This window comes from Trichoderma citrinoviride (genome assembly GCF_003025115.1).
Source record: "Trichoderma citrinoviride strain TUCIM 6016 unplaced genomic scaffold BBK36scaffold_1, whole genome shotgun sequence".
NCBI classification, from domain to species: domain Eukaryota; kingdom Fungi; phylum Ascomycota; class Sordariomycetes; order Hypocreales; family Hypocreaceae; genus Trichoderma; species Trichoderma citrinoviride.
This window is the reverse complement of record NW_020194709.1, coordinates 1,478,578-1,503,063: the sequence shown is the minus strand read 5'-3', so window position 1 is coordinate 1,503,063 and position 24,486 is coordinate 1,478,578. Positions and strand designations below refer to the sequence as shown.

The 24,486-nt window shown below is 52.8% G+C and overlaps 6 protein-coding genes and 1 non-coding gene across 7 annotated transcripts; 1 reads left to right on the top strand and 6 right to left on the bottom strand.

Moving 5' to 3' along the window:
- Nucleotides 1–3,779: 3,779 nt before the first annotated feature.
- Nucleotides 3,780–5,165, bottom strand: BBK36DRAFT_1155329 (hypothetical protein; the record flags this gene model as incomplete). The annotated part of the gene is made up of 1 exon (XM_024893820.1): nt 3,780–5,165. One exon carries the CDS (start codon nt 5,163–5,165, stop codon nt 3,780–3,782), a length of 1,386 nt encoding a protein of 461 aa, XP_024753848.1.
- Nucleotides 5,166–7,432: 2,267 nt separating this feature from the next.
- BBK36DRAFT_1108212 (basic-leucine zipper transcription factor-like protein) lies at nt 7,433–8,404 on the bottom strand (the record flags this gene model as incomplete). The annotated part of the gene is made up of 2 exons (XM_024889339.1): nt 7,433–7,949; nt 8,277–8,404. 2 exons carry the CDS (start codon nt 8,402–8,404, stop codon nt 7,433–7,435), a joined length of 645 nt encoding a protein of 214 aa, XP_024753847.1.
- Nucleotides 8,405–11,589: 3,185 nt separating this feature from the next.
- BBK36DRAFT_t13 lies at nt 11,590–11,672 on the top strand. The gene has a single exon. It is a non-coding gene; the product is annotated as a tRNA-Glu (tRNA).
- A 590-nt stretch (nt 11,673–12,262) lies between these two features.
- On the bottom strand, nt 12,263–13,716 carry BBK36DRAFT_1155327 (Choline/ethanolaminephosphotransferase; the record flags this gene model as incomplete). The annotated part of the gene is made up of 3 exons (XM_024893819.1): nt 12,263–13,053; nt 13,205–13,347; nt 13,409–13,716. 3 exons carry the CDS (start codon nt 13,714–13,716, stop codon nt 12,263–12,265), a joined length of 1,242 nt encoding a protein of 413 aa, XP_024753846.1.
- A 1,545-nt stretch (nt 13,717–15,261) lies between these two features.
- On the bottom strand, nt 15,262–15,823 carry BBK36DRAFT_1108722 (hypothetical protein; the record flags this gene model as incomplete). The annotated part of the gene is made up of 2 exons (XM_024889394.1): nt 15,262–15,545; nt 15,715–15,823. The coding sequence occupies 2 exons, from the start codon at nt 15,821–15,823 to the stop codon at nt 15,262–15,264; spliced, it is 393 nt and encodes a 130-aa protein (XP_024753845.1).
- A 1,021-nt stretch (nt 15,824–16,844) lies between these two features.
- On the bottom strand, nt 16,845–18,736 carry BBK36DRAFT_1174549 (hypothetical protein). The gene is made up of 2 exons (XM_024895929.1): nt 17,490–18,736; nt 16,845–17,456 (listed from the first exon to the last, which is right to left on the bottom strand). Exons 1-2 carry the CDS (start codon nt 18,693–18,695, stop codon nt 16,851–16,853), a joined length of 1,812 nt encoding a protein of 603 aa, XP_024753844.1. The 5' UTR covers nt 18,696–18,736; the 3' UTR covers nt 16,845–16,850.
- Nucleotides 18,737–20,601: 1,865 nt separating this feature from the next.
- Nucleotides 20,602–22,904, bottom strand: BBK36DRAFT_1107957 (pali-domain-containing protein; the record flags this gene model as incomplete). The annotated part of the gene is made up of 3 exons (XM_024889318.1): nt 20,602–21,082; nt 21,157–22,570; nt 22,718–22,904. 3 exons carry the CDS (start codon nt 22,902–22,904, stop codon nt 20,602–20,604), a joined length of 2,082 nt encoding a protein of 693 aa, XP_024753843.1.
- Between the last annotated feature and the right edge of the window lie 1,582 nt (nt 22,905–24,486).

Genomic DNA, 24,486 nt, shown 5'->3' with positions numbered 1-24,486 from the left:
CAGGAATAAGAGAACCGGATCCGTTTGCCCTAGCTAATTGACGTGAGATAAGACATGTATAAAGGTGAGCTGATGTAGCTGCGGGTTTAGCCGTAAGAAAACGTCCATTTCCCAGATGGTATGCAAGACGTTCTTTTGTTGAAATCATGCCCTTTCTGCAGTTTCTTCGATAAGATTCCATGACAGTGTGATCGAGGCTCAGCCTACCCTTGAGTAAGAGAGAGCAAAACTCTCGTTTGGTGCTCCAGGTATTTGTTCTTGTGGCTTTTGCGCTTTCCGTTCAATGGGCCTGTCAGAGGAAGTAGCCCCAGGCGCCTCAAAGCTGATTCTGCGGGGTCTGTTTGGCGTCCTAAAACAACGTCAGCAAAATCGGAGGGTGGACGAAATGATGCTCATTCCAGTCTGTAATACATCATGCAGAGAGTACACTTACGGTGAATTTTGCATTGTGGACAGTTGGATTTTTCTCCCTTTCAGGCAAATGTTCTTTCGCGTTCAGTCGTATAAGCTGGCTATGATTCTCTCCCTGAAAAGGTTAGTATTATAGTATACATATCTCGATCGATCGATCGGCCGGCCGACTATTCGTAACATTTGTCGATGTGCTCTCAGTTTGGGAGACGTGTCGTCGTTCGGGTCTCGGTGGCATTCGATTTTCGCCGTCGGTTCCTATCCTACCATCTTATTCTGACCGGCCGGCTGTCCGTAGCATGTCGATGTCCCTTGCACATTCACATTCCACAACCCCCGTATTGTGCCTTGTATTCCGACCGGCCGGCTGTTCGTAGCAATTTTCGAAATACTCTCTCTCGTCCGTTTTCGTATCGTCTGTTTACGTATCGTCGGCCGGGTGTCGGTACAATCGTTATTCGCTGTTGGTTTTTGAAACTGATTCCTTATTCTGACCGGCCGGCTGTTCGTAGCACTTGTTGGTCCACCTCTCCTGATTCATATCCCATGTACCCCTGATAGGTATGTTATGTATATGTATCGTTCGATCGTTCGTTGCCCCATGAGGTGCTCTTCGTTCTCGTCATCGGTTCGATCGGTATACGGTTCGAGCATCGTCTTCTCTTGACTCGTCGATGAGAGAGATAGGAGATTGGGAGGACTCCGTTCGGATCTTGTCTATAGCAGCGGTCTAGAGACAGAGAGTTCAACCATCAGCTCATGAAGAACCCTCGACATTATTCATCTCTCACCTTTCATGACGGCTTGTGTCCTCAAGTATAAGTTCTGTCTAATAGTCAGATGTGAATCAAAGTGTACGGACCAACGCCAACAGTTGCCCGTTGTTGATCTGCCACATTGTATACCAAGCTGTCATTGTCGACTTTCCCGAGAATGTGACGATATTTGGCTCTTAAAGAGTCAAATGTTCAAAAATCAGAGAGTCAACAGTTTGAGAGTCAGAGAGTCAACATTTTGAGAGAGATAACGATCACTTGATATGTGTCAGATACCATATGATGCCAGCGTAGAGTACAAATCTCACCTTAATAACAAGTCGGTTGCAGGCAAAAAGAACTGAACCATATTGTCACTGTATTTACTTCATAACTACTAAAGAGAACTTTAGCTTGTCAGTAGAGGAGAGGGTTCCAGGAATGAGGGAGTACCAACCTCAACTTTGCAACGGTAGGACGACATCACTGGGAGTCTGTCCGGAAGATTGCCATCCCATACGACAAAGTCTTTTCATATCAAGTCTTTCCGCTTGAAGTCTTTAGCCGGCTTTATAGACTGCACAGGATAATTCCTAGATCACTGGTTAGCATCCGTGGTATCTCGTCGAGATTCAGCCCGGTGCTCACCATCGCCATCTAGCATAGAGGCCGAAGACTACTGGAGACCCTCGATAAGATGAGAGGGCTACTATCAGAAGAAGAGCACTAGGAGCGGATATGGCCACCTGAAGAAAGCAGGCAGGCGAGTCTTCTCAGGGCGATATAGAGAATTGGAAGAGCTGGTTCTTTGTCAGTCTATTTTCTCTGAAGAGCGTCAGCAGTGCTGCTTACCTTGGTGGACAGCCTGTTGCCTGGGTGCTCATGTGTGCGGGCCCTTGCCTCTAACAGAGAGCTGCATTCTCTACTTGCTGAAGACTTATCGCCACTATCATGAGGAGAAAGAAGTGTAAAATAGTAAGTACGACTAGTGCCACAATAGACCAGTGCGTATTAACGATTCTCAAGCGTCGTCTCTCCCTCAGGGGTACGTCGGCTTCCATCTTCGTTGAAACGTTGAAGATGCTGGACGCAGTGGACGAAGACGGAGCTTGCTATGTCGATGCAAAGGTTGAGAAGCGAAAAGAAGGAAGAAGAGAAGAATATTACCAGAAATGTGCATCAGTGTGGCGAGGGATCACGTGCGGCAGAATTACTGTCCGCCCCCTTATTCCTGTCGTCGAGGATGGTGAAGCCTAATGGCCTGCACTCGTTCACAGGCCCGGTATAAAGTAATTTGAAATTTTTGAGTATATATACGAGGTGTCAGAAGCACCCTGAAGCCTTGATCTTGTGGATAAATTGATGTCTGGAGAAGCTGGAGAGGTAAAAAGGACGGTGGTGAAGTGAATGGTCGCTGTTTCAGGGGATGGACGACCACTGATTACAGCAGCACAACCACTGAACAGTAGGCTCCAGAAGCTGTCAGGGCATGATCCTCGCTTAGCTACAGCTCTCTGTGCCTTTATTGGGCAATATTTTCACAGGAGGCAACATTGGAATTTGGAAGATGATGGCTGAAGTGTAGATCGATGTGATGAGGGTATGGGAATAGCTACAAGTAGCTGCTCCTCGTCTCGAATACGACATGTATTGCTCCGCGAGTAGATACTCAATACATATTTGATGATCAAAGACCGAGTTTAACGCTGTGGGATTGATATGGAAGAAATCTGTGCTGGTGAAATGCACTTCTTTGCAGGCGAATTGTCAACGTCTCGACCTTCTGCCACTTCGCCAGCCGTTGGCCAAATCTGATTTTCTACAATCAAGTCGAGTAAAATTGGAGCCATAAACGCGGGGAAGACTTAGATACGCCCTTCTACCGTGTGTCATCTACGTTCAGACCGACAGGAACATGTTCAGAAGCATGTTCAGGGGCATCACCTAGTGTGTCAAACAGCCTACGCAGTCATCTCGAGGTCAAGCCACGATGCTTCCATCAAGGCTTTGTCCACCAGATGGCTTCCAGCATTGTCTATGCTAGAGGGACCTACGCTCACAACAAATGAACTTTCCTAATCTCCTCCTTCTGAACACAAATTTTGTACGATCCTACGTGGTATGCGTCACCGAAGCACCGACGGTATTTTAAGGAACAATGAGCACTGAACAAAGAAGCAAAGGCCCATTAACAGAAGAAAACTGTGTGTGTGTGCGGACAATTTATTTATAGTACAATTCATCGCTGCAGCAGAACTCTAAGACCCAATTAAGGCTTCCAACCATAGCCGAGAGACGTCTCTGAACCTGTCGTTGAAAGGGAAGAGAGAAGATAAGGAAAGAGATGAAGGAATACGGCCATGGCCATGGCCAACTCTAACCCGATGCCCAAGCCCTTTCGAACCGAGGGGCGACCCTCGGCCGAATCTATGAACAAACAAAGAGAAAGAAAGACAATCCAAACCACCCCCTGTTGCCCGACCACCCACCCGCTTGCAACAAGGAGATCTTGAGGTTTGGATGGCTTATAGTTCTTGGACAGTATCAGCATATCTTCCTGTTCAAAAAGAGAAGTGAAAAGTAAAAGGGGATTGGGCTATGCTTCGTCCATCATCACTTACCTGCAAATCCACACCAAATCCTGTTCTGGTCGCCATCCAAGGGAGAGAGCGCTTCGTACCCTTCGCTTGCGTTGTCTACCGCGACACCAGCCGGAACCCAGTCATGAGGCTTGAAGTCCTTGCTTTGGAAGATTCTGTCAAAGGTCTCGGGCCTCGGCGGATCCCTCGGGTGATATGCAAGGGAACAGTCGCTGCTGTGGAACATTTCGATAATCAGGTCTGTCTCAAGAGCCAGCTCATGGGCAGTGTCGCGGCAAAGGTCCGAGGTCCAGGGGCCATGGGGCTCAAACCAGAAGACACGAAACCAGAGAGAGGACAGAGGATGGTGGCCTGCCCTCTCCTGAACAAAGTCATAGAGTTGGCCCATGCAGAGGCCAACGTCCATGTCGTGGGCCTTGATAATGGCCTTTTCCATTCTTTGTGGCAGGGCTGAGGTGCCCTTATCGGGCTGGAATATCATGACGCCAAAGCTGAAGATGGGAGGCTGGCACACAAGCATGTTGCGCCAACTCGCGCCAGAGCGAGTAAATCTCTCCCTCTCCTGCATTGCCTGAAGAGTCGCCCGGCCATCCAGCTTCTCATCGAGCATAGGTTGGTAGATTGCCGAGTGTTCCCACGGCAAGTTCATCCTCTTCAGCCTATGGTGGTGGCGGGTCCATTTGTGCTCGTAGAAGGATTCCGCCCGGCGCAGCCAGCCGTAGATGTGTCCAAAGCTAAAGAAGCAGCTTTCGAAATATCTGGCCAAGAGGGAGTTGACGGCGGGGAAGTTCTCGCGATCGTCTTTGAGCCACTGAGCTTGAGGATGAAGACCCAGTTTGGCTTTGCCGTCAGGTGCGAAGTAGAGCTTCCGCTGAAGTGCCGTGGATCCGTCCACGACCCCTTTCCAGGTCTTATTCACTCGCTGAATGGAAGTGAGAATCGTGACAGGGTCGAGCTTGAGGAAAATGCTTTCCAGGAGCTCGGTCGACCGCAGAACCTTATGTGGAGCTGTGGGCTTAGATGTGGGTGCAGGGGAGGAGTCGCTGATATTAAAAAGAGCAGAATCGTGGGTAAGAGAAACGTAGAACTCGTTGGGACGATCATGATACGGTATGTGGAACTCGGCCGGAAGAGGCTTCGAGGCAGGATAGAAAAACATGGAAGGAAATGTGGACGGCAGTGAGGATCGCAAACCGGTGGGATCCATGACAATGAAAAGCTTCATGTAGTGAGGAATTGTTTGCAGATAAGGAGGGAATACGTGCTCGCTGATCTCGAAAGAACGGGTGTAGACGCCATTTTTCTCAGGCGTCTGGACATAGTAAAGAGGGGGGAATGCTGGATCGTCTCTCATGACATCGTCGTCATCTTCCAAGTCGTCCTCGAAGATGGATTCCATGATAAAGAAGGAAGAGGGGTAACAAAGCGAAGAAGAGTATCAAGGAGAGACTGTCGATTGACTCGAAAGGAAGGTTAAAAGATTATAGGAAACAGACGGAAAAGAGAGAAGAGTTCTGTGCTGTTCACTTTTCTTTCTGGACGAGCTGATGGGAGAGCTGGGCATAGGGGAAGCTTCTCTTATACCCATCTCATCGCCAGCAATTCAACCGCCTGTCTTCTCGAATCTCCTCCTTCTCCTCTCCCCATCTCTTACTGCTACTTCTGCGAGTAATACTACTACTCATATTACTACCAATATCTCTAGATATTACTTCAAGTTGCTACTGCTAGCGGCTTGCTTGGTAGAGTGCGGTTTTGCTTCTTTTCCCTGTTTCTTGCTCAAGTCTCATTCAAGATAGGTCAACTGATGGTTTCGGGGCGGGGCAGATCGATGCCACAGCGCGTCTCGATTGGAGGTTCAAAAGAAGGCTGTATCAACGACACACGACTGGACGAGAGCAGCTGCGGCCAGAGCAAGCAAACAACTTTGTGGCTTTCCTTGCCCCCGCACATCCTCGCTGGGGCCTGTGCAGAAGCTGAACTACCATGACTGTAGTTGTATTTACCAGGATTGCTGATCTTTTGAAGGGAGAGGAGGGCAGGCTTGGCAGACAAAGGGCGGCAACTTTCCAGAGCAGATCCCAGAGAGACAAGGGCTGGTGATGGGCGGCAGATCAAGATGGACGAACTTGGGGGGCATGCGGCACTGCACTGCTACCACACCACCGTCTTGCATTCTCCATACTTGCTACGACCTGGCGACTTGGTTGCCCACGACTGGATTGCGGTCAGTTACGAGCATGTAAGGTAGAAATGAGACCATTCGATCATCGCATAAACATGTTCGCGTAGACTACTATGCATAGGTACATGCAAATGCATGCTCAAATAACTTGATGCCATGCATTGTCTAGGTAGTGAGGGAAAATTACGTGTCACATCAAAGCCGCCATCCGCGTAGTATGAAGTAACAGGAGGCGCCTCTTCGAAGGATTGGAAGCAAGGGATGTTGTTTAGTACGAAGCAAATGCAACCAGATGCGTACATACAAGGACATGAGGGTGTGTAAGAGAAGCAATGCCAAAGACCAAGATCGAGACCGAGACAAAGACCAAGACAAATCTCAGTACCAGGAACCCGGTACTTTCCCCCGGCGACCACTTTACGACCCAACTGGACGAAGCCCCAGGCATCGGCGATTCCTCCAATGTCGGCCGACTTCAACGCGATTCTGTTTGTGCCGTTGCTCGCAAGACCTCAGAGGTGTCTCTCGTCTCTCCCAATGGTAGTAGTAATAGTGCCTAAGTTGCTGTGTTCAGCTGCGTCGAGTCCGTGATCAGCCGTCCAAGATATCTAGACGTGGCACGAAGCAGGCCTGTACTACACAGTCATCTGGGAACGCCATGAGCGTGATCCCAACTTTAGCCTCCCTGAAGGGGCTTCGAGAAAAGTGGGCTTAGGTGCGGCTGAGATGTTTGTGCTGTCGTCCCTGTTTGCTTTTTCTTTTCTTTTTCTTCTCATTTTGCGGCTGAAACAGCAGGCCACCGCTGCTGAGAGGCATGGTTTTCCAAGGCAGAGGGGGGAGACCGGCGGCGAGGGATCTTCCATGTCCCAATGTGCTCTTCTCTCGTCTCGTATGAGGATGGAGACCCATGAACGCGATGGCTGGCCAAGTACCAATAGCAGTACTCGTAGTCGTATGAGAAAGCTCCAAAAGTCCCCGGCATGACATGGTAGCAGTACATGCTGCATTGGCTGCTCCCTACATGACAGGTTCCGTGGCATCATGCAAGAATGCTATTCTTTCCTCTCAGATGTGCGGAGTAGCAACACTGCGGGCGTGTGTATCGTGATAGGATCGGAGCACATCGTCCGATGCCAAAAGTCTCGGGAAGACGGCCCCGAGTCGCCGGCGTGGCTGAACCACATGAATGAGAAGAGAGACAAAGAGATGAGAGAAACATATTTGAATCAGAATAGGGGCTTCGAGGCCCAAAGGTAACCCCGCAGATATACGCCCAGTCGTAATGCAACATTTAGAAAGTCATGACACAACTCGCTCTCGCTCTCTCTCGCCCAAAGGCGGAGGACAAAAAAATCAGACTCCTGGCTCTCCCCTCCCCATCTTGACGCTCTCTTGCCCTCGTCTCTCCGTCTCTCCGTCTCTTTATCTCCCCATGCTTCCGTCTTCTCGTCTCTTCGTTTTTTCCATCTTTCTGCCATGCCCTACAAGAGATCATCCGAGCCACTGGCAACGCTCTGCTCAATGGCATAGTTGATGTCTCGTTCGGAGAAGACAGGTCCCTGCCCATCACACTTGGCCACTTGCCTCAGGTACTCGGCCACCTTGCTGACATCCACCAGCCCACGCTTATACAACGAGTGCTCCAGGAGATAATCCCAAGCAGCACCGGCGGCGAACAGCCTGTGGCCGTCGTCAGAGGTGACGATGCGATGCGGGGGCCCCCTGTTGTTGTGGCCCTGGAGCACGTTTGTGTAGAAGTCGGTGGGCGTGTAAGTCATGGGGCCGGTCGTGATGGGCTCGGGGGAGTGCGAGCCGCTCTGGTTCTGGTTGGCGGCGGAGGTGGCCCGGAGGATCTCGTTTTCGGTCGACATTCTCTGCAGGTCTCGTCGGAGGCGCTCATTTTCGCTGGCGGCTTCTTTCTGGGCAGCTTCGAGGCTGGCGAGCTTGGACTCGAGGTCTTTGACGTGCTTTTCTTTGCGTTCGCGGAATGCGCGTTGCCTGTAGGTAAGAGCGGTCAGTCAATGCTAGGACTGGCAGGAGAGAAGTTGCTTCTTCTGTCATGGTTCTTTTGGCTCCGTTGCTGGGTTCGTCTGGTTCCTTGAGATGTTCCTTGACAATGATGACCAAATCCCTCCTGGTCTTATCTGACCCAACCACCAAATGTGGGAGGCATCCAGAAGTCAGATCGATCTACAGGTACCCCGTAGTTTCGATGCAAAACTATCCAGATATGCCAGTGCACCAAAAGGGAACCACGGGACGTAAGGCCAATAGCGAATAGGGGAGAGAGAAAGAGTGAGAGGGCGAGAGAGATAGAAGACTTACGCAGCACGGTTCTGGGCCTTCCTTCGAGACTGGGCCGGCGTCATGTTGTCGTCGTCGTCGCTCCCACGGATCTCCTCGCCAGTGCCCTCAGCCTTGGACCCTGATCCGGATCCGCCTTCGCCTCGCATGATGCTACTGCTGCCGTTGACGCTGCCATTGACGCTGCCATTTGTGGATGGCGAGTGCGGCAAATGCTGCTCCTGGAGCTGCTGGTGGTGCTGGAGCTGGTCTTGGTGCTGGCCGAAGGGCTGAGGGTGATGATGGCCTCCAAAGGCCGCCTGGGTGTAATCGAATGCATGGAAGGGGTCGGCAAAGTGATCCTACAAGACGGGAGCCACCCACCGAGGTGATTGAGTCAGCATCAGTCAACCTCAAAAGTCCGTGTCCGTGTCCTTGTCCATAGCGAGAGCCTCAAAGCACCCAGAGCGAAGCCAAAGGCTCGACTCTGTGTGATTAGTCCTCTCTCTCGTAATGCTCAAGTAAGGGAGCGCTAAGGCACAAGAAGCTGCGCTTCGGGGGGAGTGGGGGAACCACAAACTGACAGGCGGGGAGGTATTGCTGAAATCGTCCGAACCGGCCGACTGGGAGTGTGAAGGCGTCAAAGGCATAAAAGCCCCTGGGAAGGCCTGGTGAGAGCTGAAGGTATATTGGGCTGCGAAGTCCATGGCGGCGGCTTTCTCGTTGAGCAGCTGTTGGTGTTGTTCCAAACTTTTCTGCAGCGTCGACACGATGGTGTTACGGGGAACTATGGCCACTTAGGTACCCGGTAGGGGAGAACGGGGGGGAGGGGATCAGATGTGGAATTCGATTAGGAAGTACTCGGGCACTGCAACCCGTATATGTATGCGCAGGTACGGGGTACGGGAATCAAATAGTAAGTTGTGGCAGTGGTAAGAAATCGTATAATAGGTGGTAATGCTCCCCAAAGATTCTGGAATGCCGAAGAAAACGGAGGGCCGTCTCTGGTTGATTTTTTCTTTCTCTCTTCCTTTTGGAGGGGTCCTACGGTGCTCGCGATGTCCGCAAAAGCCAAAAGTAATAATGTCCTCTGCTTTGATTGAGAATAACTAATAAGAGGGCATTAATAACGAACACCAAAGCAACGAATAATGTGTGTTGGTCAAGCGTCGTACGAAGGAATCGTAATTCCGATACAGAAGAAGGGAGAACCGAGGTCAAGTTGGAAAAAAGAAGAGAGATGGAAGAAACCCCCGAAATGATCCACGATGCCCGACAAGGCACGAGAGAAAAGACGAGCGAATGATAGCGGTCCCCAGTCTGAGCCCCGGATAGCCCATCTCGAGACCTGAACCTGAAGGGGGAGGGGGGATGGGGGGGGCTGCCATGCGACGAAAGATGCTGGCATGCGTGGGAATCAAACTGTGTTGCTTAGGGATTACCGCGCGGGTAGCAGCCACAAGCTTCGCTTTGCTCCGTGTTAGTTGGAGGCACGAAGAGCGACGAAGGAATGCTAGTACAAATCGGTTGAAGCCGGTTCTCGAGGCTGTGGATTTGGCAACGCCCGATTATGCCTGTGGCGCCACACGCAGAGCTGAAGTGCTTCCTTTCCACCGCCATGACAATTACGCGTTGCCAACTCGAAGTTCCAGTTTCTCTTCTCCAAGTCTCTCTTCCAACTGGTCTGTCTCTGTCTCTTTTTCCCGTCTCTTCTCTCAAAATCCCGAGACAGGCAACCTCCTGTCGGGCTCTTACACTCCCGTTGACTCCAAATGTCCGCCCTCCTGGTCCTCTCACCCCCGGCACAGCCCTCCAATTCCCGCTAATAAGCCGACGAGCGGCTCTCTTTTTTAGTGGCTGCAAGGCGTGAGCTGGTCTCGAGCTTTGACGTGGAGCAAGGGGGCCCAGCCCAGGCCTTTGGGTCTCGTCCTTGTGTAGCATTCTGCAGTCCAGCACGGCGGACTTCACAGCCCGGCAGTTGGTTCCCAGGCGCACTGCTTCGGGCGGCCCCAGTCCGCTCTGCCTGACTGGCTTGATCCTTCGAGGCACATGGTTCCGCTCTTCTTCGTCTCCACGACAGATGCGGGACGACAAACGTATTCCATGTGACATGCATCGCCTCCTCAGTCTTTCAGGGCGACTATATATCCATAAGCCATACTCCGTAGCGGCAGAAGATACGCGGAAGAAACACTAGAAAGGTAGGAAACGGCGCCAAAGGGACTCGAAGTCCCCCGGCAACCCTTTTGAACACCGACTTTTGAGTCCTTCTGAAAGCCGGCGGGTTCAAGATCTTGACGGAATTCCAAATCTCCGTACGCGTGCGTCTCTTCAAGGTTCTTCCCCTTGCGCAGGGTGTGCTTCGTGCATTCCGTAGCTGCGTGCCGGGAATACTATTTTCATCAAATCAACGCTCACAGCCGATGCAGCGCTGCTTATTCCCCCCTCACTAGGCGCAGCAGCCACGAGACGATGGTCACGCCAATCTGACCATGAAAGAACCTTTGACGTTAACTATTGCTGAGGGCAACAAACTGAGACAATAATATCCTAGACCGTATACAATATGCGACAGATAAGTGCATCCTGATGATAAAGTTGCCCTGTACAGTCGTGACTCGCACTCAAAGATCGATCGTTCCGGGCTCCGGACGCCGTAGGGCTGAATAAGGCTTTCTGGAGAAGAGGTTGCCGTTGTGACTCTCTGTTGGTCCTTGGGTTGATGAACGAGTCAATTCGAACGATAGAACTATCTTCGGATGGCGGCAAAGGTCTGTCAGACTTGGTTCAAGGATGCCTGTAAGGGGGGTATGGAATCTTCGATGTAAGACGGGTACTATTGAAGCCCTACGGCAAGCCGATTTGCCTGCCGAGCAGCATGTGCATGAATGGGGTCGGATTTAGATCCGTAGACCTGTCACCGTATTAGCCCAGTGGCAGAAGACGTCGGCAATTTTGAGATCGACATCATGTCTGATAGGTAAGGTACACTCCATAGTTGTAGCACTTTTGCAGACCAAAGTCAGGCGTAATGTGGTCTCGGTTGTCTCTCCATCCGTTGCTTGTGATAGTCTCGACAAGCCCTCGTCTTCTACTACTACTACTAGTCTCTTCTTCTCCTACTAGTCTCTACCCAATGGATGTTCTGCATGACCAACGGGCTGCTCCGAAAGGAATGGAATCCATGTCATGGTTCACCGCACGCAGCAGTTACAGGCCACGTCGAGTTTGGACATAAGAACTCAAGCTTGCTCAGCCCTTTCAACTTGAACAGGGGGATCCGAAGAAAGGAACAGTTGCGCCGTGATGATGCTTCTTGGCACATCATTGCTCCAACACTTAGCATCAAATAAAATCCGATATGGTGTAGTGGCTAACATCGCTCGCTCTCATCCTTCGAGTGCCGAGCAGCCCTGGGTTCGATTCCCAGTATCGGAGACTCAATATTTTTTTTCTTTTTTGTCATTTTTGTACCAGGCTCGGATTCTTTTATGGAAAGCTAGACAGTACCGGAGTTGAGAAGAACGTTTATTAATCGCCTAGAAATCTTCCACCGACCCTTGGTCATTACACGCCCTACTTCGCGTCACCGTTCTCGCCATTTTCTGCCCAGTTGACTGTGCCTGTGGCTCGATCGGAAAGGAAACCAGCAAGTCCAGACTCGGCTCAACGTGAACAAACAGAAGAAGAGACCAAAAGTAAGAAGAAACATATCCATAAACGCCCATCTTCTCGGCAAGCTCAAGCCATTACTCACACCAAGTACGTCTAAGCGTTGCGCAAACACATATATCCACCAGCGATCTATATCAGCAGTACCCCATCTGTCGTCGTATGTAAGCCCCCTTGGCCCGTATAAGAAATGCATCATCCGTCATAACACGTTATCAAATCCCGTTTTTTGTCATCTTGCCTTCGTCTCTTAAGTCTTTCATACCCCCTGTTTTCTCTTCATCGTCACCGCACCCGCCTCTTTTCGGAGCTTTTGGAGCTGTTGTTTGTCTTGTACACGAGATATCGAACTTCCCTTAGTGGCTCTTGATGCCATTGGGCTTGGCCACAGCTGCCTCGTCGTGAGGGTGCTTGATTGTAAGGCACCAGATGTCGAGATAGTCGCAAATGGTAACAATGACATCCACGACAAAGCTTCCGTACACACCGAGAGCCGTGCCAAGCATGAGGAACACGAAGGCCGTCTGGTACACACCATCGCCGAGGGAGCTGGGCCAGCCGACGCCATAGTTGGCCAACAGTACTGGGCCAATGGAATCAGCCACGCCAAAGCCAATGAGCAAGCCGAGGACGTTCCAGTAGGGGAAGGGCATCTTGGTCAGGTGCGCAGTAATCATTTGCCCGACGCTGTAGGCATTGACGAGGCCAGCGAAGAGGGCAAAGGGAATCAGGTGGTGGTGCAGGATGTTGGGCTGCAGGTACAGGTACGTGACGATGAGCGCCCAGACGGAGAAGAAAGGCACAAGGCCAAGGAGTGCGCCCCTAGATCGGTCTCCGCGAGCACGTCGGGCGCGGATGACGTTGATGGACGACTCGACGGTGTTGAAGACGAGGACGATTGTGCCCTGAACCATGTACCATTCCGTAAAAGTGAGATCGTAGATGAAGTCGGGGATGCCCAGAGTTGCAGGAACGCCAAGGGCGCGGAGGGCGCTCTGCTGCCAGATGTGCGCGCCGCCCAGATAGCCGGTCAGGGCAAAGACGGCGGCAACAATCAGCACGCCCTCAACGGGTCCATTGACGATGCCAAGGGTAAGAGTCTTGGTGTGGTACTCGTCCCAGGTCTGGACGTAAAAGGTAAGGAGAGCTGGAGATAATTGATTAGCATTGCTCGTTGAGCCATGTGTTCCTCGTGGTGTATCTTCAACTCGCATGCAGGGCCGAGTGGGCCGGATGGAGGGGCAGAGGGGGAAGAGGGGCAGCACTGGAAGGAAACTGAAAGAAGCATGAAAACCTACAGGCAAAGAGAGTGGCCACCGTCTTCCAGGTTTGGCCCATGTTCTGGGACGCGGCAAAGATGAGAACCTCGAGAGTCGTGTTGAGGGCGTCGACACCGTGGTCAAAGAGCTCGCCGAGGGGTCCGGATTGCTTGGTTCGTCGCCTGTATAGCTACGTCAGTTCTTGATCACCACCCGACTCTTGAGGGGTGGAAGATAACTCACGCTTGCGCGCCATCTACGGCGTCAAATGTCTGGTAGAGCAGCAAGCCAATGGCCCAGCTGTAATACACCCAGCTCGGGCAATCCTGGTCCAGCGTCGGGTTGTACCACAGCATCGTCAGGAAGTTGAGGACGACGAAACTGAAACCGGTCAAGGTGATGAGGTTCGGCGCCATGTTCATCGGGAAGCACTTGATGACGAAGTTGTTGTAGAAGGGCTTCAAGACATATTTGGAGGTAAGAGACCGGTCCACGGCAGAGTACTTGTACTCTTTCAAGGCCGGGAGGTTGCGCTGTCGCACGTAGACCATCTTGCCGTGCTTCTGCTGTTGCTTTGGCTATCTGCCTATTGCTCGTCCTCTAGATCTCAAAGTTGGGTGCTGTCGCAGCTCTCGACACGGCGTGTCGTTCGTTGAAGCTCGAATCGGTCGGTTGGTAGACAGGGATCAACACGGCATCGAGGTAGATCAGACGGATTCGGATGGCGTTGCAAAGAGAATGGCAGTTTCGCTTTGGTATGCCGTAAGAGAGAATTGACGAAGCCGACGCTGCGAAGGGACAGAGAAGCAATGCAAGAGGACAAGAGAAGCCGTCCGCTAGAAATTGGGGGCTGAGCCAGAGAGTCGTGTCCTTGGCTGTGCTAGTCGCGCGTTCTTGCTTGTTAGTTTCACGGCTGGGATGAAGTGATGAGCTGCTAGCAGACAACAGGCTGGTCTTTCACGAGCAATTTTTCGGCGCACAACAAACCGACGTCAATTTTCGCAGCGATTCCGCCCTAGTCCGTTTTGGGGTCCTCGGCTGGCCAAAGATCGACGAAAGAGACCGGACAAGAACAGAAGAGTCAAAGTAAGGTATCGTCCCTGTTTAAGGTTCCATGTCAGGTATACAAGCTCAAGAAGACTGAAAACAATTCAGAGCATCTCATACTGCAGTCGCTTCTGTAATTCTCTGGTCTTTGAGAGCTCTGTCAGTATCTTCTACTTTGTGCTCAGCCTTCGTCCTTGACGTCATAGCTGCGTGCGAGTCTGTGTGTGCAGTACGATTGGAAGGTCATGGATGAAACAGGTCGTGATAAGGTAGCTGCAAGTTTGGGAGGGACGAATCAGCAAGCCATTAGACGCGATCAATCGCGATTCACTCTAAAAGATCATACCAGCACGCGTGGCCGTGATAGACCCCATGTGACGCTGTCTACCACACCAGCTGAGCTAGTAGACACACTCAGACTGACATGGTGAGCCCATCTCAACGGACGATAGTGACGGATAACGATGCTCTGCTTCGGAGACTACTCAAGGCATACTTCCTAGTTCGACGAGCGCCAACCTCGTACAGTCCGAAGATGTATGCTGCTCCAAGAGTTGAAGTCTATCTAGGTATCCATTTCTGCCTGTATTGGGCTCTGCCGTGCATGCCTTAGTGGGGAGCCAAAATCGACAAACGTTCCAAGTCGTTTGTGTCCATAGGTGCGCTGTTTGAGCAAGGCGCTGTCACAACAATGAGCCCGGCCGACTTCTCGTTGTTTGAGGGGGGTCGAAAGCTGAAGTTGAGACTGCATGTCCGTTCTGCTAACAGCCCTGAGCTGTAAGGCTGATGCACCACCTATAACCGTCAAAGTCGAGTGCTGAAGTTTCCATGCTGCGGCGCTCTTTGTGCTCCCGAGGTGTTCGATATGGCTGGAGTACCATCGTTCTGAAGTCCATCGTTCTGAAGTCCATCGCTCTGAAGATATGCGCTCGCACCGCCTCTGGATCCCCAGTTCATGGCCCTCGCCTAGCTTCAAGCAGCTTCCTACTGCAGCGATATCCATAGACTTGGTATCTTTTGAACCTGCCTGCTTCCGTCTTCCCTCTCCTTCACCTCGCCCTCAGGACATAAAAATAATCCTTCTGCTCCGCAATCAGCCCCTCCCTCCAGCTCAGCAGCGAAACACCCCTCAACACCACGGCCTCCCCCCTCGCGATCCCCAGCGCCGCCGACGCCCGCCTCGCCCTGCGACACCGCACGTCGAGCTCCCACACGACCAGGTCCGGCGTCCCGCTGATGCACCGCGTCACGAACTCGACGCCGTCGTTGGAGTCGAACAGGTCCGCATAAAAGGCCCGGATCTGCGTCTTGTCGACGTTGACCAGTCCAAACACTTTTTGTTCAAGCACGCAACAGACACAAGTCAGCTCAACTCAGCCGCCACTCGCCAAAATTTCATCCCCTCCCCCACGATTGGCCGTTCCCCAGCGCAACAGATACCCCTTCCACAGCGATATAGAGAGAGACATCTCACCGGGAGAGCGAGAGGCAGAAAGACTCACAGTGGGCTGTCAACTTGGCGTCGTCCGCATACAAGGCCAAAATGTTATCCAGATCCAAGCTATTAAACGTCGACTCCAGAATCGCAATGACGCCATGCGCGGCCGTCATGATGCCTTTACTTCGGCCGCCCGATCCTTGAACAAGACAAGAACGGAAAGGAAAAAGACCGACAGATGGAAAGAAAGAAAGAAAGAAAGAAAGGAGAAAGGAGAGAGAAAGTAAGAAAGAGCCTCCACGATAATGAACAGCAAAGGTTGCCCCCAGCTACCACTACCTTATATCACCTAATATCTGCTATATCGAATCGGGCCCAAGAGCCGCCACAAAGCGGGAAGCCATCTCTTAATCTCTACAGCGCGCATCACCATTCGAAAGTAACCGCTCGCGAATCCAGTAATGCTATTGTATAGTAGCTCTACCTCCTGGTCGCACGCCTTTTCACTTCGTTCAGAATGAGGTAAATGCCCGGAGTCGTGTATCCCATATTCTCTTTGTGGTATTATCCACCCTCCGGCCCCGTCCTCTTCGCATGGTTCGTTCTCCCGCCGGCCGCATCCTTTGGAATCAACCTCCCTCGAATACCCCGATTGGCCCCTTTCTCATTGAACCCTAGCTAGGTACAGTCCAGTTCGGGCCACTCGCCCAATGTCTCCAACGGCCTGATGAGTAATGATGGTGATGATAAGGCCCCTGTTACACCCGGTTTAAGTGTGAACGGTTGTGGGTACGCGACTGTCTGGTTGTCTCGCATCATCTCTTTGGCAACTCCAAGTAAGAACATGCCCCAGGCATACAACAATTCCAACCACAGGCACATCAAATCAACAGTAACGGGAATAAAAAAAAACACCTGCTCTAGGATATATTATCGGTACTCGACTTGCAAAACTACTATTCTAGGATTCCAGGATATGGGCTCAACTGAGAGACCGCCTTTCCCATCTCTCGAACCGGTACTCCAGTCTTCTTCCTTCTGCCCGTGCATCCAACCCTCCTGGCAAAACATTAGACGGGCCATTCAACCCCTAGGAAACAAAAGAGCATCTTAACCATAACCATAACTAACTGTAACTGATCCGCCTATTCGGCTATCTCCCTGACAAGTATCTCCCATAGGGTCCCTTTCGCTGAGCAACTAAGTGGCGCGGCTCAAGACTTCGCCCAGAAGCGCAAGGCCCGCAACGTCACTGTTGATGGACTGCATCGAGTTGCTGCTTTTCAACTCTCCGCTGTCACCTCGAGCAGCCGAGCTACTCTGCTTTACCCCGGTAGGACGCCCGTCGCCAACTGCGCCGTAAATGCTTCTTCTGTCTGGTCTCTTGACACTCCTGTCAACGGGCTTGGGGAACACTGTCGACACGCCCAGGCCTTGGCCTAAGCCAGAGTACCAACTGTCATGGAGTTTCCTGCTCCGTTCCGCAATCTCTTGTTGGGTCAAGATTTTCGGTCCCGTTTGCTGTGGAAACATTGGGCCAGTGGGCTCATCCCAGTGGGAAGAATTTCCATTGTTCATCTCTGACTGCCAATTTGTCGGCATGATCGATGGGGCACCGTGGCCCAAGCCGACTAAGTTGAGAAAGATTCGTTCCGGAGTGTTGCAGTTGCCGATGCTGGCTCCCCGCGTATCATAGGCCGGGTGGGTATACTCGCGGACATCATGGGTAGGCTCGCGCTCGCGTGGCCATTCCGGCTCAGAGTGGATAGTCAGGTACAATAGACTGTCGGGAGGAATTGCTGGAGTCTCTATATCTCCACCAAGTAGCTTCTCAATGACCATGGGCCTGGTTCTGGCTTTGACTTCGTTGAAGATTGACTCGGCGGCAGACTGGTACTCTTCGTCCTCTGCAGAGGAGTATTGGTAATGCCCGGCCGATGCCACGGTGCTGAAAGCCCTGGGAGTGAATGGAGCGGCATCCGAGTCATCCTCAGCATTAGTGACGGACGCCTGGTGAGCTGTCGCTCGGCTCTTGAGCGCCTTGAATGTGGACTCAAATGTGGAAGGACGATACTGACGTTGACCGGGAGGCCCCGCCGTCAAGGGCTTGGGCGCACCCGGACCTGTGGCGAGACGCATCGACGCCGTAGGATGGGAGTCTGGCATGTCGTCATTCGTGGAGGGTGTCGAACGCCGAGATTCGAAGAGACTGGCATAAGTGCCGCTCGGTCCGGCGTCGGAAGTCATCATTCTAGATCTCCGTCGACGGTCCATGTAGTTATGGTGAAGTGCGCTTGGGTCCGACAGAGTAGGGCGCAATCCAATCGCAGGCTCATCACTCGAGGAGAGCCTCACTCCCCCGGGACTGATGTTGCGGTATGCGAATGGCTGGGCCAGTCCAGACAAGCCGCTTCCGAGAGTGTTGCCGGCCTTTGGTCTTGTCCCCCGAAGCAGCGCCTTCTGAGCGCTCTTCTGGTTCGGGTTCGGGTACGACGCCAGGTTTTGGAGGGACTTGACCGTCATGTTCTTCAGAGCACCTACAGAGATGCTATCGCCATCATCGTCGCTAGAGTCGGCTGTGGCCTTGGATCCGTGGCCCTTGTCGAGGCGAGAAAGTGGTAGGGAGTCAACTCTGGCTCGAAGAGGCGGGTTGTGCAGCGCAAAGGGTTGGGGCGACATCGCGCTTTCGCGATCTGGGCTGGCAGCAGGGCTCACTGCACGATCATAGTTCTGCTGCAGAGGGCTATACTGCTTAACGGTTGCAATGGCTGGCGTCTTGACGCTTGTGTCGGGTTGGGACAGGATTGATCTAGGAGAACCAAATCTCGAAGGATCAAAGACAAAGCAAGCGCTCTCAGGATTCAGCTTGAGCAGACGGCCACGGCGAGCGGGAGGCTGGAGCCGCTGCGACGAGCTGGGGTTGTAGATGGTCCCTGCGGTTGTATAGGTTGGTTGAGACGAGACTGGGGTCGTAACCGCAGAAGTTGGGGATGGAGGGAGTGGTGAGGATGGTACCTCGTCCGTTGCCGGTCCAGATGGCTCCATATCCTGTGTGGCAGCTGAACCACAACTACCTGGCGAAGAAATGAAATGAGGTAAAGTGCGACAGTATACGAAAACTAAAGGAAGGTCCATGTTAGCTGCGAAGCGAGTCAAGCGGGAGAGACCAGGACAAAGGTATGGGCTTTGTAGAAGCACTCTCTGAGGATCAGAGCGCTCAACAGGCATAGGGAGAGAGGGTAGCATTTACGATTCAAAGCCAAAGAGGACAGCAAAGTCCAAATCGCGGCCACTATACTGATGGAATCAAACAGGCAATGGAGATACCAAAAGCCTGCCTCGTCTCCAAGATCTCTTCCTTTCCCGTGCCGATAAGGTACTCAAGTGAAAGATAACTGCGAGGCGGGAAAGACCCAGCGAGGAAATGATGCAAGAAATCCTCAAAGTCCCAGCAAGCCTGCATAGAAGGTAAAAGAGAGGAGACGATCTGAAGGAGAGGGAGAGGAGGGGGGAGGAGTATTGAAGAGCAGAAAATGAAGAGGCAGAAAATTAAGCGAGAGGGTGGAAGTTAAAGTACCGTAGGAGGAGAGAAGACAGGCGAGAAGCTGGGTGAATTGAGAAAGGGAAAGTCCCAAGGCGCCACTTTCTGGGGGCCTCCTTCCGCGCACGATGGTTGGGGGGCGCGATCGATAACGAGCAGAACGCGGACAAGGAATGAGCAGCAGCAGACGGACTCTGGCTGACTTACCTCTGATTTTCCAAGAGAGTGATGGCCGACACAACGAGGTAATATCGGGACGTGTGCGAGTTTCCAAGAAGGACAGAAAGACGAGGGAGAGAGAGTGGGAGAACCAAAGTTCGCAAAGCGGTGGAGGAAAGTGAGAGAAAAGGAAGACGAGAAGCGAGGTGAAGGAAATGTGAAGAGGAGGAGAAGAGGGGGCCCACGCGCCTTTTGTAGTGAACGCAGTGCGAGGCAGCCGGTGAGCTGGCAGCAGGACTGCCAGCCAGGTGCAAAGTGAACGGACTTGAACAGAGAACAGCCTCAAACTTTCTGAACTCTGCACACCTCCAGCTGGTTATATAATGGGTAGCCCGCAACTCCACCCCAAAGCATCGTCAGTGAATCAGGCGTGGATGAAGATCTAGGGCGGAACTCTAAAGCGCCGCATGCCTTCTCATCAAACCCAGTCAACAGCCTTCTCGTGCTAGAGCAAGATGGGATATCCTTTGTTGGGCCGTTGGGGCAATGACCATGACTTCGTAGGTAGCCAAGCATCGTATTCGTCTGCTCACTACCAAGGTATCCTAATAGCCGTGCGTACACCTAACATGTCCAATGCCAATAGAGAAACACAAGCGTCGGATGTCCTGATGCCTTTATCTCATTCCGAATAAACCTCCCTGGGTATGATTTTCCGAGCTGTCATGTATGAAAAGAAAGAAAAGAAAAGACAAAAAGCCCTCGTCAAAGATGGCCAATTCACTATTCTCAGAGTCGAGGCCACCCTTTCTCCACACCCATTCGAATGGGCAGTCTGTCGCCATTCCGTGAAAAGGAAAAAGAACTCCGGCCAGTTACATGAAGGGGTAGGCCATCGCAATATACAGTACCTATATGAAATCGATACAAGGATGAAAAAGAAGGTGTGCCGGACTTGGTGTGCATCCACCAGGGGGGCAGGAGAATCGTGACGGATGAAGTTAGATCTAGGCCAAACACGCCGTCGTAAGGTCGAAAATGAGAGGATGGAAATTAGATATCAATCTGTAATCAAAGAGTAGCATCACCCTCCTTGGGTGATCATAACCATGTGAGAAGAAAGAAGATGTAAAATGCAGAGTAGGCAGAGGGAAGAACAGAAGAAGTAGTTGGTGGAAAAGAAAATGAAAACTAAGCCATTGATAGGCAACACCCAATGTCACGCTAGACGGAACAGTTCGGATACGCGCTCTAAGGCATCATTCCTGGTCCTCTGTGCTTCCCCGCCGCTGTCGCTCGACCTCCCGGGAGCTTGAAGTCGGGATTGTCCAAAATCATGTCGTGGCGCTGCTGCACTGGTCGACGTTGGGGCATTGGGGGTTGCGGGCTCCATTGTGGGTTGATTCCACGTTGCGAGATGGAGGTAAAGTTGGAGTGTTCCGACTCGGCGGGACTGCGGGTGCCGCTAGCAGGCCCTCGAATATCTTCGTAGTCGACCGCGTTGAGCTGCAGCGGCGGTGGAGGAGTCTGGCGACGCGGGGGCGTATATACTGTCTGGTCAAAACGAGGATCGACGTCTTCGTAGTAGTCGCCCTTGCCCTTCGCATCGACCACTGGCGCAGTCGTGCCAGACATAGTCGGGGTAGGTCCGCGGGGGGAGTTTACTACGGGTACCCGAGGTGAGCTTCTCCCAGTCTCTTGGTTCCACTGGGCGCGTGATGGGGCATATTGTCTAGATGGTCTTCCGAGTTGGTTAGCTAATGGACGATTTGGGTAGTAGGGGCTGCAACAAAGGGGAATACATACTCGTCTTGAGAGTACCTGCTCCCGTCGCTGGCAAACGTGTCTCTCTGCGTGGCTAAGGGCTGCTGGCCCTGCTGGAGATGAACCATTCCTGCAACGTCTGTGTCGCTATCTCTCAGGTTGCCGAACTGGCCATTGTTACCGCTTGCGCCGGCAGCCGGCGTTGCGTCCATCTCAACGGCGTGCGCTACGGATGAGACCGCGGATTCGGTAGGTTCCGGCAGCGGTGGGGGGGACTCGGCCCTGGGTAGATCGATATTTGGGCGGTAAGGCACATATGTGTTGCTAGCGGTGCCGCCGGACGAGTTCGGGTTCATGGGGACATCTGACTGTAGCGGCTGCTGTGGCGCTCCAGCATAGCCTTGCTGCGATGGCGACGGCATTCTGTTGTATTGGCCGGCCACGCCATCATTAGGTTGGTTCATCGGCGAAGGACCACGTCCTCCGCCCCTGGGCATGTGATAATAGGGGCCCCCGTAGCCCGCGCGAGGTGGCGGTCCGTATCCTCCTCGTCCACCTCGCGGGCCGTATCCACCCCGGCCGGGAGGGCCATAGCCGCCCCGTCCTCTTGTGGGGGGTCCATAACCGCCACGACCGCCGGCGCCGTAGCCATTTACGGGGTCCGTCTCTCTCCTGACGGGAACTCGATTCATGCGACCATCGTACGGCTGGCCAGCTGGTCCGTAGTTATTGGGTGGCACATTGCCGTAGTTGCCATATGAGTCCTGAGATGCGGACCTCTGCGGCCCGCTGTAAGCGCTGCCAATCTCGCTGCCTGCAACGGCTGCCATATCGGCGGGCGCGAGCTGCCTTCCCTGGGGTGATCTTTCGGACGTGGTTCGCTGCGTCAGGGGAATGCGCTCGTCGCTTACTTGGTCGTCTCTCGGGGTCTCGTACGTAGCGAACGCAGGCAGGCTGGCTTCGGTGCCGCTCCCACCACTGACGACAGGCACCGCAGGCTGGGCTGTCATGGTAAAACTGGCTTTCGGCGCCTGATTTTCTCGATTGTAGTAGTTTTCTCCACTCATCTCGGCATTCTCCGCAATCCTCCTCTTTCGGTCTTTTCTGCTCACCAGAGTGCGTCGCATGGCGCAAGAGATTAGAAGGCTGAGGAAAACCAGAACGGTGGCAGCGAGGACAATGTAAGTGCCCCACGCCATGTGAGGGATGAAGAGTAGGACGTCGATGACGAAAGCAGCAACACACACGAGCAGCGTGATGAGGTTGAAGATAAGGAAGAAGAGCAGATACCTCGACGAGTGCGAAGCGGCGCGGAAGTGGGCAGCAACGGCCATGAGAAGCATGACCAGGGTGAGAAAGGCGGCCACGGGGTGAAGAATCAGGATAGAAGTGAGCGTATGGCGGACACCACTGGGCAGATCGAACGACGAACTCTTTGTGTCGGCGATGACGCTCGCTATACGCACATTGATAGTTAGCTGCCTGTCTGCCATTGTTATGGTAGGTTGTAACCCAGCCGTTCAAGAGGGGTTGATGTTCAGGGGGCTACGGCGAAGCATGGGCACAAGTAGGGGGGCCAAGTAACGATGACGGGCATTCTCACCAATGTCATAGCCAATGCCAACGCTGCTGCAGCCCGAGGGCCGGCAAAAGCCAAAGACGCCAAACTGGACATCTTGAAAAGTGCCGAGGGGAATGGCCGAGATGACGGGAGCTGACAAGACGGAGATGAGCAGCAAAGCAAAGGCAACCCCAAGCAGCACGGTCAAGGGTGTCGCCGGTCGGAGCATGGTGATGGTTGAACAGAAAAGGCCCAGCAATAAAAACCGTCGGCTGGGCGACGCGGGGCGAGGGAGAAGAAAGTCTCAGGAGCGGCGAGAGACGGTTGGCGGGACGAAGATCAAGACTTTGTTTTCTTTGTTTTTCTCCTTTCCTTGGGCGTCGAAACGAGTAAAGGACGATGGAATGGCGTGAAGAGAGAAGAGAGAGTGTATCGTCGTTTGAAACAGGGTGGTGAGAATGTTTTGCGAGCAACTGGCTATTGCTGTATTGTGCGCGAAATGGCTGAGCGAATGAATGGCCCCCCAAGAAGCGTTACTGGGCTATTGTCGCGATCCTATCCTCCACATCATCCAGAGCAGTGTCGACCGGTAGCGATAGTCGTGATGGCAAAGGCGATTCGGCGATGGCGAATGGAAACTCCAGCAGGACTATTCGCGCGCCTCGAACCGCTCAACAAGAGCGAATGAGCTGCCCCAGGCGAGAGAGAAGAGAGAGAAAACTCGACGAGTGCGGCACCCGGAACGCTGTTTGCTCCAGGTGGGCCCGCCGTCTGGGCTGATGACTTTGGTATGAACCTGCGAGCTCTGCGGCAAGCAAACAACGAGCGTCAGAAAGGGGGGGAATAAACCTTGAAAGGATAGAGGTCTGGCGATGATGCCGGAGAGGAGTGGAGAGACCACAGCAGACACCTCCAGCGCACTCTGCCGCGAGTGTTGAAGCGATAAGATTTGATGGAGCAGTGCTGGAAGAGCGCACACAGAACCTTGGAATCAATCTGCTAAAACGTCTGGTTCCAGTTGATGGATGCAGCGCTAAGGTGCCGGACTCGTAGTGCATTTAGCGCATCTCAGCCAACCGAAGGCTCCATCCCCCACAGGGGAGTCAAGGGAGTCCCAGACAGGGCATGAATCCACTGGCCGCTCGCGGCTGCTAGGCCCCGGTTGAGCATAGCGCTGACTGCCAGGCCGTGGGCGCGCTCGAGAGCTTCATGTCACGCTGCACGTTCTTTGGCAGCCGGTGTACTTTGTGCCTGGCTGAAGAGCCATTGAGATGGCCCTGATGCAACATTGAGGCTGGAGATTGAAATTGAGTTTGGAGACGTGAGAAGCGCAAATCTTAATGCGAGTCGAAATACGAGAAGGCACAAGCCATCGGCGTCACACAGCGAGCACTTTGATGCTGGATTACGAGGACGCTCGTTCTCACGTTTCGAGGTCACAAACTGCAAGTTCTTGCTCACGACTGTCGAGCACGCATTGACGGTTGCAGTTTTTGCAATGATACGCGTTCCTGAATCTTAACCCCCCGTAATTTACAGTGGTGCTGTCCGCTAAACCAATGCCCTGTGCTCGGCTGTCTTGCCCACAAGGCCACAAAGGCCCGGGAACGAACTGGGCCGCTGCTCCATTGATTTTCCTTCTTGTGTCTCGCCTGACCCACATTTCGCTGCAGGTCCATTGAGCGCCACACACAGATTCTCCCCGTTCCTGGCCCTTGAAAATGTGGTATGAAGGATGCTTGTTTCTTCCAAGTTGAGTACATACAAATCGGCCCATTTTATACCCACGCACACTGTGCCTTGTACCTTCC